Consider the following 16,609-nt stretch of genomic DNA (forward strand, 5'->3'; position numbering starts at 1 on the left):
TAAAGTGACTCACTAAGAGTCTGTTAGAGCTCTACTAGTCTCTGACTATAAAACTACTGAGGAATAATGATTTGAATGTAAATTATTGGAAGTTTCGACCCACCTCTTTTCTTGAACTGTTGAAGTTTCTAACAAGTTCTTTTTCCAAAAGTTTTGGCCATAGAAGACTGAATAAGATCAAGTAGCTTCCATATGCTGGTTGCTCTAATTGTACAAGTAATGAGTCTCTTCGTTGAATTCAATAAATTTTACCTGAACATTTTTAAGGATATGTATTTAAAACTTTTAATTTTTTCTCTGAAGGAAAATAAGTGAACATTTTAAAGTTTAAATGAGCTTAGAAATTTTTAAGAATATAAAACAGAACGAGATAGATAAGAAGGACTGACTGGCACTATAGAAACTGCAACATGAAGAGTACAAATAACAAGACCAGGATTGCTGAATAACAAAACCTGACATTAGAGTTAATTAAAAGAAAATTTAAATTGTAGTCGTACAAACGTTAACGTAAAGATTGCATAAATGAAATGAGACTGTAGAAAACTCTGCTTTCTGTCGTCGATCATGGGTTGCTACATGTTATCAGAAAACATTCTGGAGTCTTGGGTAAATTAATTTTGTCTCGTTTTCTAATTTGAAAATTTTTATTAATACTACGCCTGCGAGATTTTACGATTGAGCCCCTACTTACTCCATTAGCGAACTTGCCTCTACTGACGGTGAAATGAGCCTTTGGATTCAACTAGTGAAGCCAACCGATCATGGACAATCTGATTGATCACAAGCAGCAAGGCCAGGAGTAAGTAGAAGTCACAAAAAATTACCCGAACCCCACACTAAATACATACCGAACTAACTCAAAGTTATTAACAAGGAAAGTAGTTTTGAATGTATGATAAAAAATTCATTCACTTCCTTATATGAGCAACCGATCAGGTCAGGCATCATATCAACCTCTATTTATACAAAATAGTGGATCGATATTGAATAGATGAACGTTAATTTTTAGTTTTGAAAGCCGGCACTCTTTTGCAAATTTGAACAAGAAGAGCGTGTTGAAGCTAAATTTATTTTGAAAAGTAAACAAACTGTTTAAAATTTATCTGAATGGAAATTATTGATAGATTTTAAGACAAATTTTAAAATTTCATAAATGTAGTTCATAGACAGAGGATTTTATTATCAGCAAATATATCTTCACTAATGTCTGTTCTTTTTCTGAAGTAGTTGAACTTGAGACTTTTCTTTTGAAACAGGATGAAAGGTGTAAGTGAGCTATAGCTGCAGCACCCGTAAATTAGTGCTCCATACTGTAAAGCAGGATTAATATTGCTAAGATAATATCTTAGAAGTAGTTTTCTTGGGGTATAATGTCTCAGCTTCGATATAATTCCACAATGCTTGGATAACTTTGGAATAAGTTTTGTTTTAACAGTCTGAAAGCAGAGCCGTGTATCAATAAAAATACCGAGATATTTAAACGATGAAGTTTCTTGACAATAATATTATTAAACGCAAACATTGAACTGGGATTGGAAGCACTTTTACCAAAAGTCATTCGAACGGTTTTGTCTAAGTTTAGCGCTTACTTATTAGCATTTAGCCATTGACTTATTTTACTTAAGTTCTTTTCGATTTCTTTTCGGAGGCAGGCAAATGATATTACATGTATCATGTGCAAACAAGTAGATTGCAGAGCTGTTACAAAGATAGCGAAGGTCATATATTTCAGGAACAATAGGGGACCTAACATTGAGCCATGTTTTACACCACACTTAATCGGAAGCCATGTGGATGACATGTCACAAACTTCCACCCGTTGTTTTCTATCACTAAGATATGACATGAAAAATTTGTAACATGGTCCTCTTACTCCATAACATTCTAAATTACGTAACGAATTTCATGGTCTACCGTATCAAAGGCTTTTTTTCAAATCAAGAAAGAAAGTTACTTCTAGTTTATAGTTTGATCTAAATTTTTTGGTAATGCAAGCTAACGCGTTAATTGTACTTTGCTTTGCACTAAATCCATACTGTTGGCAATAAAATAATGCACATTTTTCAATATAATTGTAAACTGTTATACATTGCCTTCTCGAAATTTTTACTGAATACTTTCAAAAACGATATAGTTGCTAATGTTTCATATCTGATTTAAAGCCGTTTTTAAACAATGGAAAAACTTTTGCTTGTGATGTGATGGAAATTTACCTTGTTTGAAAGATTGATTAACAAAAGCAGCAAGGAGAGGTGATAGTTTCCCTTAAACGTCTTTGCTATCACATTGCATATAAAATCATCGGCTGAGCTATTTTTTTTATCAATCCAATTAATGAGATCAGAAACTTCTGTTTCTTTGACTTCAAATAAAAACATGGACGGACTTTCAGGCGCAATTGTTTTTAATTCACTATTTTTAACACTTTGAATATCATACCCGATATTCGTAAAGTGCATGTTGAGTTTTTCAACATTTTATTGGCTGGTAGGTCAGTACAGTTTGAGTCTTTCAGCTTGGGAACAATTTCAGAGTTGTTATTGATATCTCTTTTACCGTTACACTTGTCTTGAGTGTCCAATGCTTTGATTAAATTTATCTCTGTAATAATTTGGCTTGGTCTTAGTTTTCAGGGCATTTAATTTTGCCCTTAGATGTTTAAAATTATTTAAGGCTGCTTCTATTTGGGATGACTTCCATTGCCGATGTGCTTTGTTTCTTCTTATTTTTAAGTTCTTCATACTGTTTGATAACCAAGGGGTTTTCTCTAAGTTGATAACCATTTAAAATGAATCGGATAGTCGCCTGTAAAGTTAGTGTGACCCAAAACGAAAAATTCGGGTTGTTCAATATTTGGGAAAATGAAATGATCAAAACAAGTTGAAGGTTTGTCATCAACTCTAGTAGGTATTGGTTCATTTATTACAAACCGATCACTTGCAATACAGCCTTTGTAATTCTGTGAGTTTGTTTTCTTCAAGGATGTCAATTTTTATATCACCGCACATTACAAAGGGATCATTAGACTTAGTAAATGATTCCAGAAAAACGTACAACGTGTCAACAAACTCGAGTTAGTTAACTCTGGGAGCAACATAAATAGTAAGTAATTTGAACTTATAACTGTTGATTTCAACTTCTAATAACAATGCCTATTTTAATTTGGTTGGGATTTCTTTTAATTTTGTCAAATTTTCCCACAACTATTTTATAACACCGCCACCAGTGTATGCGCGGTTTTTACGCTGTGTTCTTTATACCCACAAATAAGATAGTTCTTCAGAGTTGGAGAGCCATGTCTGTTAGACATAAAATTTCAGGTGGAGACTCAAGATTTGTTACAAATGCTTCCAATTCCCGATAGTTTTTCTTTAAGGAGCACATCTACATCCAGGAAAGACACATGCTTAACAGTAGTGTCAAAATTGCTTCCAATTACTCTTGGGTTCATTTAGTTTTAATTTATTTGGGCTAAAAAAGAAGCTCCCTCAGCTCCCTCGCCGAAGCAGCTTTTAACATTTTTCATAGAGTACTGTAAATCAATAGCACCTTGATATAACCCATTTATCTTATATCTTATGGTTTTTCCCTGTGCCTTCTGTGGTCCTGCAAAAATCGATACGTTGATCTTGTAGCATCATTTGAAGGAAATTGAGTATTGCTTTTGTTGTCTTCAGGTATCTCAATATGGCTCAACTCGGGAAAAGATTTTAATTCTTTTTTCCTTCTCAGCAGCTGTATTTTTGCAGCACACCTCGAAAAACCTACAATTATTGGTTTCGCTGAGCTACTAAATCTGGATGGTAGGGAGCTATTGAGATGTCATTCAGCTGTAATCCTGCTTCTAAACATGTCGATGTGGCAAGAACTTATCTCATTGATGTTCCGGTTCGCTCTGGAATGTGTTTGCGATCAGTTTGCCTATGTTGTTTTTTCAGCTACTCCAGTAATCCTGAAATTTTCACGTCGATTGGAAGATTCTATCAGTTCTGTTTCAGATGGTGTCTTTACATTGAACTTCTCAACTTCAGCGCTAATTTCTCGTCGAACTGTTTGCAAAACTTCATCTATCTTAGACACTGCGTGCTTGACAATTTCAATGGTGGCTTTCAGTTCGACCGATACGGCTTCCACCACCTCAGTTCTGTTTTTCGGTGCGTCCGCGATGCTTGATTGCACTTTTTTGAGAAGATTTTTGCCTGCATTGATTTCGGGGCTTACTTACGTGCACGGTCTTTCTTATCTGGGCGGTTGATGGGTGTGTCTTTTTCATCTCCCTAAGCCAAATCAACACTAGTTATCATGTTCTACTCTGGAACTAAGCTTTTCTCAACAATTAGGCTTTCTCAGAATCTTATTGAAATATAAAAGGTTCAGCTAACAGCGTACTGTAAAAGCCAGAGAATTCACTTGTGAGCTGAGTTGCTTCGCAAACCAACAGGGTGATTTTTGTGGGATTTTACACTCTCTTGAGAAAACTGAGTTCGCCGTAGTTATCACAAAAATAATTCAGTTATCAAAATTGCCGAAACTGGTTTCATTTTTAACTTAAAGTCTCAGTAGTTGTCTAAAATAAGTTCCAATGGCTTTTACCAAGCTGCTACGCTCCTTGCTGAAGAGGGCTGAAATTGAGTGCTCCTGTACGTCATTTGAGAGCAATTTTTCCAACTTGAGTGCATTCTATGTTGTTAAATATGTATTTTGTAGACCAGTCAACAAATTAGTAGACTTTCCGAACCTCATTTGCTCCCCATTATCGTTGACAGAAGCTGCTTTTTGTTGAAACAATAATTTCAATAGAAATTGAAAAATCCATCAACATTGCTGATCGAAATCACATAGTTGGTCAATTATGGCCTTTTATGTGAAACAATATTTTAATTCACCCATGAAAAGAGTGTCCATTATTTTTTAATAACTCTAGAGAACTAACTAAGGAGAAAAATAAATTGAAATTAAATTCAATTTAAATTTTTAATTGATCTCAAACGAAGTTTGTAGCAATTATATTAGTCCTGTCGGTCTTTTTTTATTGATTTTTCGCTTGACCGATTTTTCGTCTGACGCTTTTGACTTTTCGTCCTCAAAAACGGGATAAACAGGTAGCGCCCAGTGGGCATTAAGCCTTTCAACCCTGTTTCAGCTCAAACTGTGGAGACTTATACTTATGGTGTGAAGGGCAGTTCTTAATGGTTGAAGAGCACCCCCACTTGACCCCCCACCCCCCTCCCCCACTTGCCGCACCCCCCCCCCCCCAACGAGCCGTTGCCCCCCCCTACCCCACTGTTGCCCCCTCCCTCCCCAATAGCCCCTCCCACCTGTTGCACCCTCCCTCCCCTTCCCCCTTCACCGTGGCTACTGACGAACAACCGATCGCTACAAACACGCAACTTCATACTAATTTTACAATTTTTTTCAAGCTTTTGGAAAGTTTTTGTCATGTTTTGAGTTCTTTTGGCCCTAGGTGTCAAGGAACCTCCTCTAGGCTTTTATAATAAGTTATTGAATAGTTTTTAGTGGTAGTGGAATGGTTTCAACATTTTAACATCACGAATTTTTTGTATTTTTTTTGAAAAAAACGTTCAAATTTTTTCATTTTTTGAAATTTATTTTTCATTATCCACCTTTTTCCAGACGCAGGGGCCAGAAAACGTCCTTATGGGTTTGATAATAAGTTACTGAAAAAATGTTATTTGCCAAGGAATAGCTTTCAATTTTTTAATATAAAAAATTTTAGCGATTTTTTGATAAAACTTGCAATTTTGCAAATTTTTTGAAAATTTTTGTCGTTTTTTGGGTTTTTCCAGCCTCAAGTGCTGGGGAACCTTCTCTAGGGTTTGATTATAGGTTACTGCATAGCCCCTAGATGTAATGGAATGTTTTTCAAGATTTTAATATCAACCATTTTTTAAAAAAAAAGTTTTTTGAATCTTTATAAATTTTTCCTGCACCAGAGACCTAGGGACTTCCTCCAAGGTCTGATATTAAGCTGTCGCATATTTTTTAGAGTTAATGGAATGGTTACAAATTTTTAAATGACTCCATCTTTAGCAATTTTTGGATAAAATTTAATTTTTTTTTTTCAAATTTTCGGAAACTTATCATGTTCCAGGTTTATATGTCTTTTTGAGCCATTGAAACTATTTAAAGCTTGAACTAGTGATACTGGATAATATTCTCTGACAATTTATGTTGTCATTTTTTGTCACGAGTTTCGGCAATTTTTTCATAAAATTTAATTTCTGAAAATTTGAAAAAAAAAATTCTGAAAATTTTTATCTTGTTCCAAGTTTGTGGATGATTATGAGCCAGTGAAACTATTGAAGGCTTGAAATAATGATACCGAATAGTCTCTTGAGACAATGGAAATTTTATAAGATGAAAATGTTCTGAAGATATTAATATAACATATTTCAGCAAGATTTTGTTAATTTATTTGTTGAATATTTTTTTTCGTTTTCTGAGATTAACGATCATTACTGGCCAACGAAGCTTTTTCAAGTCTTGCAGATGGGTTACCTAAAACAAATCCAGAAAGAAAAAATGATTTTGAATATTTGAACTGCGAAATCTGGAACCTTTTTTAAATTTTGCAGTATTTTGCAAATTTTTAAAACATCAGATTTTTATTTGATTCATTTACTAAAAAGGCTATAAAACTAAGTTGCAGAGTCGAATCAAGATAAAAATAGCCTCAATAAACCGTGGCTAGCTAATGACTAAGCCAAACGTTCACCGGTCGTTTGAGAGCAGTTCGCCCGACGTTAGTCGGTTATGTTTGTGTTTTTTTGGAAACTTTTCCTAATTTTGCTCTTCTTTGAACTGAGCGGGACCTTTTCAGCTGTGTAAGTCCTTTAAAATGTTCCCAGCTGTTCTTAATTTCCAGCAGAAATGGTCACAATTTTTTTTTGCCAAATAGAACCGTTATCAGCAAAAGGTAGCCGCAATTTTCGTAGCAGACACGGAGTAACACTAGGCCCAGAATCCTTTAATGTTTCAATTGTTTAAAAGGGGGAGCTGACCGAACACAGTAGCCACTTATCAGAATTAAAAGTCAGCTTGAAAGCCATAGTCATGCTCAGTTTAAATGATCAAATTTTTATGGACCAAACGATAGTTAATGAGATAGAAACTTATTTTGGATTCCACAAGCCAAATATTGTGACCAGTTTTTTATTGCCGCGAAGCTGTGTTCCTAAGGTAACTCCTTGGCAGTACTCGTGTTTTTGGTTCAAGCTCTAACGTTTAAATCTTTTTCAAAGCGGAAAGACGCTTTTTTTATTTCTCATTCCGCTCTTTCCCTGCTTTTGAAAATCATTTTGTGTATGATGTTATTTAAAACATCCTTTTGAATTGACTTCAAAGTTGAATTGCGCGATAAGTTTTCTAAATTCCAAATGGCCTACCTCTATCTCTAAATGACTTAACACTAATATTATTGTTATTTGATGTGACTATTTTGATCAAAGTTACTCTCTGGATTTTTATTTTGAGAAGAACGTTGAACTAAAAAGAGCGACTCGACGGAACAAAAAAATATTTATTGGAAAACAGCTACGGTAGGTTTCTCGAGTGTTAATTTTTTACTAATGTTATTTGAAGAGTTATTTTTTCGTTGGCGATTTATCCAACTCAAGTTTGTGTTTAGCATCTAAACTTGGCATTAATGAAGTCGACTGCGATTGCTGGAATTTGCAGGTAATTTTACTTCCCTAGACTAAAAAAAATGTGGTTTAACCTATTGCCATAGAAAATACTGGCAAAAGACTCAGACTTTTGTCAAATTTTACTATCCATTGGCTAATATATTTCTCAGATAAACTGGTTGAAGCTATCGCAGCTTTCCATTGCAATGTAATAAAGATAAATTTTTAAGCATAAAATTCTCTTCAATTAAGGTTTGAAAATTTACTTATTTTTTTACTAGTGCGAAATGAAATTCATTTATTTTGATTGTGAACGGTGCCAAAGAATCTGATATGCTCACTGTTGAATAATAGTACAGTTTCCGATTAGAGAAAAAGCATAGATTAGTTTTTGGGATTCTTGAAAAGTCTGTTATGTTGTTTTGTGTACAGCAATTTAGAATATCTTTAATTTAGACATCTTTAATTATGAAAGTGGTTAATATGTTCACTGCAAGAAAAACTAATGAGCATCGTTTTTTGACGTTGAAAATCGACGTTTTGTGAAAACTTTTGTTTTTGCTTCATTTTCGGGACATTTTAGATGCCATAGCACTTCTAAAAACTTAATATGGAACTGTAGGCAAAGAATTGAAAAGTATTGATTCTGCTAAATTTGACTCCTCAATGATACCTCAGAAGACTGGTAAAGTTATTGTAGAAAAAATGAAGGTTAGAAATAGAAGATTCTTGAAAAAAAACAAACATTCTCATCAGGGCCTTTGAAATCTAGTTCTTCGGAATCTGGAGGACGAACGAGTGAATTAAAGCTGCAGTAAGCGTGAGTAAAAAGGGAGGCGTAATCATTGCCTGATAGCCTGGCTTAACTTTTGGTCTTTAAGTTAGTCAAGATCAGACATTTCTTCGGCACATTACTTGGTTATCAGAATCATAATTAATAGTAATATAAATAAATCAGTCAGTGGATTCGCCCAACATCAGTTCGTCGCAAGACGGGTTTCTTTTAAATAGGACATCGAAACCCGGTCCTCAGCTCATGTTTTTGGTTCACGCTCTATTTTCTTTTAGATTTTTTTCAAAACGGAAAGATGCTTTTTCCCTAGCCGCTCTTTTCTCGCTTTTTTAAATCATTTTATGTATTGTGTTATTTATGACATCCTTTTGAATTGACTTCAAATTTGAATTGCGTGATATGTTTTTTTAAAAAATTCAAAATGGCCGGCCGCTCTCTTGAAATGACTTAAGACTAATATTATTGTTATTTGAGGTCACTATTTTGATAAAGTTGCTCTCTGGGTTTTTAACTTAAGAAAACGTTAAACTGAAAAGAGCGACTCAACCGAACAAAAAAACATTTTCTGGAAAACTTTTTACTAATGTTATTTGAAGAGTACTTTTATCTTTTTTTGTTGGCGATTTATCCAACTCAAGTTAGTGTTGATTGACATCTAAATTCGATATTTATGGTCTTTTTTGCAGCGATTGCGAGAATTTGCGGGTATTCTGATAATACTAGACTAAAAAAAATCGTCGTTTACCGTATTGCTATAGAATATACGAGCAAAGGACTAAGACTTCAAATCTTATTAGCCATTGGCTAATATATCTCTCAGATAATACAAATTTAACTGTTCGAGGCTATCGCAGCTTTCCAATGCAATGTAATACAGATAGATTTTAAAGCATAAAATTCTCTTCAATTAAGGTTTTTAAAATTCACTTTTTTTACTAGTGCGAAATGAAATCAATTTATTTTGATTCTGAACGTTGCTATAGAATCTGATATGCTCACTGTTCAAAAAATAATAGTTCTGTTTCCGATGAGAGAAAAGCATAGAATAGTTTTTGGAATTCTTGAAAAGTCTGTTACGGTGTTTTGTGTAGTGTAATTTAGGTACCTCAGAAGACTGGTTAAGTTATCGTAGAAAAAAATGAAGGTTATTAATAGAGGATATTTGAAAAAACAAGCATTCTCATCGGCGCCTTTGAAATCTAGTTCTTCGGAATCTGGAAGACCAGCGAGTGAATTAAAGCTGCAGTAACCGTGAGCGCAAAGGTAGGCGTGCTCATTGCCTGATAGCCTGGCTTAAGTTTTTGTCTGTAAGTTAGTCAGGACCAGACATTTCTTCGGCACATTACTTGGTTATCAGAATCATAGTTAATAGCAATATAATTAAATCAGATTATGGAGTCGCCCAACATCAGTGCATCGCAAGACGTGGTTCTTTTAAATATGACATTGAAATGCTGTCCTCATATAGTCAATGTACGCACAATCGATTCAGAGCAGTGGCAGATCGTTACAGTTCATTGGTGAAGGTGGTGCCTATGAAAGCTCCCACAGCCATTATATGAATTAAATGCACGTTGAAGTTAAAATTTGTGACCGCCATTTTTTCAACTGTTCTTGATAAAATGAGGATGGTCTAAGAGCGTTTTACTAATACTTGTACATTTGCTTGCTTTTTAAAAATGACCGTTCAGTCCTGGAGACGACGTATAGTTACTCGTTTCTATGGATACAAAACAATTATAAGTTGGCGATCACTAAAACTTTTATTACTGAAGTTAAAATTGGTGTTGGTCGTTTATTTTCCAGATTACGATGCATATGATTTAATACTTTTTGAATGATTCAATGATGGCAGTGCCGATCTTCCCAGCTGTGAGACCGCACTTTGGTGCCCCTCCAATTAGCTCAACTATTACAACTACATTCCACAACCCAAGTATTACAGCTACGGGGGGAATTGGGCAAACGAAGGCACTCTCATTGAAACAGGTATCCGTAGTAATGGGAGAATCAAAATTTGGAAGATTTGCTAAACGATTCAAAAGTCGCAAGATTCTGGCAAGATATGAATCATTAGAAAGAAAGGAAAATTTTTTATGCTGCTCTAACAATTTAGAGGATAAGCCTATTTAAGGATAATAGGACCCTTTTCAAACCTCAAAATGATAGAAATGCAGTATTTGGCTTCGTTTAGGATATTTTTTTTGCAGAAAATTGATTTTGAGTTTTTTTTATTTGTAGATTACAGTGAGTTGTGAGAACATACAAGTGAGTCTGGTGAAACGAGACGCCGTCATCTACGGAGCAGAACTAGAAATCAACTCCCTGCCAACGTCTGTTTGCGAAAAACTGATCAGAAGTCCGTTTCATGCTCAGCTTGGTTCTCTTACCGGTAATTCTATTGCTCGTAAAACTATGATTTAACGTTTGGTTTTTTTATAGCTGCGAGGCTGTAAGCTGAGCACAGCTATACTGCGGTGCTCTTTTTTACGATTCAAAGAATTTGAATTGTATTGGGGTGCTGTCTTTTTTAAGATCTTCACACTTTTTCATGATTTTTGAAGTGAAATTGGAGTGATGATTTTGGTCATGCCCACAAAAGAAGTGGAGCAAAAAAGCTAATGTTTTTGCGGCGTGAAGTTTTTTCGCTCTAATTTTAAAGTAGAGTGAGAAAACAGTGTTTGAACAAACATTCTATAGTGCTTTTTTTGTTCACATGCTACTTTTTGAGTTAATTTTTTACAGTTTTTTTTTCAATTTCTCGATCGAATTTTTTCTAAATAGTTTTTCCAATCCATTCGTAGTCCATTCTAAGTCTAGTTTTTTGTTTAGACAATGAAAATTCTTTGAATTGTATATCAGGACTTATCTACTATTTTTTGTTGTTTCGTCGTCTGACGTTCTTTTTCGTTTTCATTTATTCACACAGCACAGCTAGTCAAATTTTCTGAATGACTTCTTCCTCTGATTAACGGCATTTGCGCGTGACGTCATTTCTCTCTCTCTCTCTCTCGGCAATTTTTAGGTTGTTTGCGTGATTCAATTTTGATCATACGTCATTTACCTCACTGAATAAAATGATTTAGAACTTCAGAACTTAAGTTGAATTTGAATTAGTTTAAGATGAAAGGAATGCATATGTGTAATAAAGGCCCTTAATGAAAAGGTTTCTGCTGCGCAATGAAGTTTGACAAGTTTTAGTATTTTATCGCTGAATGATTTACATAGCTGTTTTGAGCGGCGCCGATAGCTTTTTCAACTTATATCTGTATCTGTTTCTATCTCTATTATACGGCATGCAATGCTATTCTTTCGCAGCTATTCCGGCAATATGCCGGCTATGTTTTTAATAACTTGTTCTTAGAGAGGATGTTTGGTCGTGCGGTTTTTGGTCGTGAAATTGCAGGACCAATGTTTTGGATTTTTTAATAAGAAGTTCTTTGATTTATAATTCAGGACTTGTTCTGCTGTTTTCTCCTCTATCGATTTTTACTGCTAACATTGGACTCCATTTTCCATCGAATTCTACTGCTCAACACTTGGGTTTGTGAGAGATGTCATTTGTTACGTACGGTTTTTGAGGTCAGCTTTCAGGTCATTTGTGTGAGCGTTTTTGATACTTTCTCAAAAAAGATTTTAACGCACTTGATGTGTTCATTCTGATTTTAAATACAATTGTTAAATGAAGTTTTATAGAATGAACCTAAATCTAACCACAAACTTTACTAATTGAAGATTTGAGGTTTTTAATTGCTTTTGAACGAAGTCCATAGCAATTATTGTAAACGTGTTGGTCTTTTTTTAAATGCTCATGTTCATTTAGAACAGTTATAAATTATCCCGTGTTGTTTATTCCGAGTTTTTCGGACTTTATTCCGAGTTTATTCGGAGTTGATTCCGAAAGTTTCCGAGCGAGTTTTTTCATGTGTCATAAAATACACTCCGAATGCCCGTCTCTTAGAAACGTAGAAAACAAGCTGTCAATCTATCTTTTTATTTATCTTTGCTTGGTTCATCCCCAACAAAGGTCAAAGGCTTTTCTCTGAAGCATCTGCCGGGTTACTTTTCGTTTAGAATATCAAGTTTTCACCATGTTTTGTTAATTAGGAGTTGACTTGCCGCCCACGAGCTGACCAACTGCTTTTTTAGGGCAGGGACTTTTTTAAATCGATATTTTATTTCCCAGTTTTGGCTTTTTAATTGATACCACATTTATTGTGCTGAAGTATTGCCACTCAAAATCTTTTGCTTTTTCTACAAGTGTATGTGTTTGAATTGTTAACACAAAGACGTATCCACGCCGCCCATCTGTTAGAGTGGTACTTTTATCTATTCAGGTGCTCACATAACAGTGAAGGGAAAGTATTTCTCACATGATCAGAAGTCCAAATTGCTGTCTGCTGGGCGGGCACTGCCATTCAGGGCTCTTTATCTGGATATCACAGCCCAGAATCTTAACTCAGTAGAATGTAAGTAGATGCCATGAGTTTCGATTTTTTCACTGATATGAAATGAGAAATATGTGGTAGGTAGACTCACCGTAGACTCAGGTTTCTGACATCGCTTTGTATAACACTTCACATGACATTACAAGCGTGTAGCGGTACCGAAATAAACAGACTTTCAAAGAAAATGGCAGCGACTTACTGGCCATTTAAAAGTATTTCATATAAATAAAAGCTATCCACATTTGCAATGTAAGATGCAAAAATGTAAACCAGCTATTAAACAGTGAATTTGATCAAGAATTCGGTACCGACAGACATTTGTAGTACCTTTGAACTTAGTTAATGAATTATTATCCAAATTATTCCGCACAATAACACCGCACAAATATCCAACATGCGATTGCTCAATTTACATGCCAGTATTTGAGATGTAATTTTATGGAAAACTGATGTTATTGTTGTCCTTTGACTGTTTCAGCTGCATTAAACCACCTGTCAACTGCAATTACCACTGCAATGCAAAGTCAATCAACCCCGAATACCACATCATCAAGTGTCGATACATTCACACCTTTACCTCAAATTGCACCTGCTCCTAGTCTGCCACCCCCAGCATCGCTTTCACAATTACCTCCTGTACCAATCACGGTTCCGCTGATGCCTCCCCTACCCCCATTTCTTGGACAGATGCCAAAGCCGATTTCGTCCATGTCACAGAGTTCCGACCAGCCTTTGGTCAACGCAACGACAACAGGCCAAATTAGCCAATCATATTCAATGCTGCCATCATCAAACAACGTTGTGGATCCGTTTCCTGTGACGTCACAGAATGACGTAGCGCGTGGTTATCAAATGACGCCTGCAAGCGTTTCAGTACCACAACCTGCAATTACGTCAGGACTAGCAAACTCCCAAGACGTTTCTCGAGGTTCCAGTTCCGGCTTCAAACCGATTGATGAACGGTTGCCAATTGGTATTGCTACGGCTCCACCGAGTTTTAATCTTATCACTAGGCTCAGAGGTCAAGATAACGTTAATGTGAATTACATAGAAAGTCAATCTGGGTGTGAAATCTCTGTTCGGGGTTTTGATTCCGGTTTCCGAGAGCCGATTACTCTCAGAGAGTCTTTAGAACCGATGTATTTTTACGTATCTGCGAAGGAACAGTCGGGATTGGAGATTGCCAAGGGGTTGCTGAAAAGTTTAATTGAAACTACGAAACAAGACTTGAGAGATCATTTAGACCAGTTGGCTTCAGTGCAGAGAGCACCACCAGTGCCTTGGAACTCATATAATTGATTTCTTCACAATTTAGTTCTGTAACTTTACCTGTTGATTTTCCTGTTAATTAGTTGAAAAATAATATTAATTATAAATATTTAACGAGGCCTTTTGTGTGAATGTGATAAAAATTGTGGCAATAAAATAATGGTAATGCAAAAAGATGCGGTCAAAAAGTGATTGAAAAGAGAACTCAGTTTGCCCGTGCGAGCAAGTGATTAAAGCTGTGAAGCTGTAAACAGTGTACATACACTGCGGTGTTCTTTTTTTTTACAACTGGACGAGGAGTATTGGTTTTTTACCCGAAGAAAAGATTTTTAGATTTTTTTATCGTCAGCGCATTTATCGGGAACTCTCGAATTGATAATGCAGTGTCTTTGACAGCTTAGTGTTCTTCTTCAAGACAAAATCGACTCATTTTTTTATTTTTAAAAGTTTTTTGGATTTTTTTAGAGCATTATTTAATCAGTATATTTGGCATCATAATTTCGACAGTTCACGCATTGAATGCCTTCATTTGTGACATGAGAAAATTTTGTTTGGAGTGATTGGATTTTGGCTACCTTTCTCTATTTTTTCTGTTTCCCTTAGTTTTTTTACAATGTGTTAATAGGCCCCCCATTCTGGCATTCTAGCATTTGTAACTTTTGTTTCTTGTAAATATCTGTGCTGAATTATTTTCTGGTAGAATTGTTTCATTTTTACTCGCATCTATTCTATTCATCTTATTCTTTCTTTGCAGTTTCCTTTTTTAATTGGTTATCTACCCATGTAATGGTTTTTCTTTCCTCTTACGGTATGCTTTGGAAAATATCCCGAAATTTTATTTTGTCGAGACTCGCTTCTAAGCAGCACAGTGTTGCCATGTGAAGTGGTAATACAAACGTATTAACCCATGATTTACACGAAGTGATGTGATACGGGTAAAAATTGTGAAAAAAATTGATATCATACAAAAAAGACAAGAGAATTGTGAAACTTCTGTTTAAATAGAATTACGTTTTGAAAACCACATTTGCTGAAATCAGCGAAAGTGGACAGCAGACAAAATGTGAATAAATCGAAGCTAAATTCGATACACTCTTGATGATAATTTTATGACACTTGCATTGCGTAAATTGGCAACTAATCCACTCAAAGGAATAGATGAGAGTCGGCGAGGAGATCAAAGAATTAGAGTCAATAGACTTGTTGCGAGTTTACGCACACTCGAGTTCGAAAACTACCGACGTATATACCAGCGTTTGAGCGTGTCAGACTTCATCGCACTCTTCTTGCTCTTAATACGTGTGCGGAAAAAAAGCAATCGTGCTGAGTATTTAGTGTAATGAGTCAAATAAATAGTTGGAACACCCAATTGTTTTTGAATATAAACTATTACTCTTTGGAAAGAATTATTCAAACACTCAGAGAGACAGGTACCTTTGTGGACTGATTTTTCTACCTCTTAGTATTTTACAAGGTCACTTTTTGGAAAAACTCTAACTCTAAGTTATTAAGACAAAATTTCTATAAATATTGTGAGTTTTATTTTTAATAGCCGCCCTCATCTTCTCAGCCGGCTATTATAGCGCTCCTTTTTTTTTTACTTCGTCGAATAAAAAAATGTTTCGCTTTACCTCATTTTGCCGCCTTTTCAACATTTTGCGTGAAATCTTTTTGACTTCTCTAGGCTAGTTTCTCTCTTCTCTCATTCTGCTAAAAGTGATTTTGAACATCAGTTGCTCAGCAAAGCAATTCAAAATGAACAGTCAGTATAAAAAATTGAAGTCAGAAATAGAAACGGGATAAACCCATAAAGCCCAATTTTAGATGCCCGCTATTTGAACGTCGGTCCTATAAGTATTAGTTACCTCTCTCTAATGCTGATTGTTATTGATAGTAGCCCCTGTAGCCTCTCTCTAAGAAACAGAAGTATGTTCAACTACGAAATGCCATCAAAATAAATCGGACTGAAAAAAAAATGTTTTTGTACGAAAATCTTTTTTTTCAATATCTTCTGTTATTTCAATCCCAGTCATGCTTATTGGAATCAACGGCGGCTATTTTCCGGCAATCTGCCGGGTATGTTTTCAATCTTCAACCTATAATTGAATTTTAACGTACTATTTTCAGTATTTTTATAACTATAAATTTGATTGTTTTGGTACGTTAGAATGTACGATAATTATTCGAATTCTCTGCCGGCTATAGCTAGGCAAAGAAATCATGTCTGAGGAAGGACTAAATAATTCATGTGAAAACAAATCTTGAGAAGCAAAAAAGGAAGCTCGCCTAACTATATTTTATTGCTCAATGTTGACCAGATAATACTGTCACAAACCGCTTACATTCACTGAATACATATCTTTTCGAAGTCAGAGAATTTAGTATACGTTTTTGCGCATTTCACCTACTGTAATAATTACATAAGATACATAAATATATCCGGGGCATAT

General features: G+C 35.2%; 3 protein-coding genes across 3 annotated transcripts in view; 1 reads left to right on the plus strand and 2 right to left on the minus strand.

Moving 5' to 3' along the window:
* LOC142352304 (uncharacterized) overlaps positions 1 to 16,609 on the minus strand; it is a 317,257-nt gene that overhangs the window by 176,066 nt on the left and 124,582 nt on the right. The window lies entirely within an intron of this gene.
* LOC142351517 (uncharacterized) overlaps positions 1 to 16,609 on the minus strand; it is a 225,337-nt gene that overhangs the window by 156,723 nt on the left and 52,005 nt on the right. The window lies entirely within an intron of this gene.
* Positions 10,025 to 14,278, plus strand: LOC142351476 (KH homology domain-containing protein 4-like). Its single transcript, XM_075403513.1, has 4 exons — positions 10,025 to 10,431; positions 10,684 to 10,834; positions 12,780 to 12,911; positions 13,369 to 14,278. Exons 1-4 carry the CDS (start codon positions 10,288 to 10,290, stop codon positions 14,187 to 14,189), a joined length of 1,248 nt encoding a protein of 415 aa, XP_075259628.1. The 5' UTR covers positions 10,025 to 10,287; the 3' UTR covers positions 14,190 to 14,278.

This window comes from Convolutriloba macropyga, chromosome 13 (genome assembly GCF_964194025.1).
Source record: "Convolutriloba macropyga chromosome 13, txConMacr16.3, whole genome shotgun sequence".
NCBI classification, from domain to species: domain Eukaryota; kingdom Metazoa; phylum Xenacoelomorpha; order Acoela; family Convolutidae; genus Convolutriloba; species Convolutriloba macropyga.

Bases quoted from the DNA above. Each gene is read 5' to 3' on its own strand.
- LOC142351476 (XM_075403513.1), top strand. From the start codon at position 10,288: ATGATGGCAGTGCCGATCTTCCCAGCTGTGAGACCGCACTTTGGTGCC. The intron at 10,432-10,683 runs GTATCCGTAGTA...TTTTATTTGTAG, and splicing joins AGGCACTCTCATTGAAACAG to ATTACAGTGAGTTGTGAGAA. The intron at 12,912-13,368 runs GTAAGTAGATGC...TGACTGTTTCAG, and splicing joins GAATCTTAACTCAGTAGAAT to CTGCATTAAACCACCTGTCA.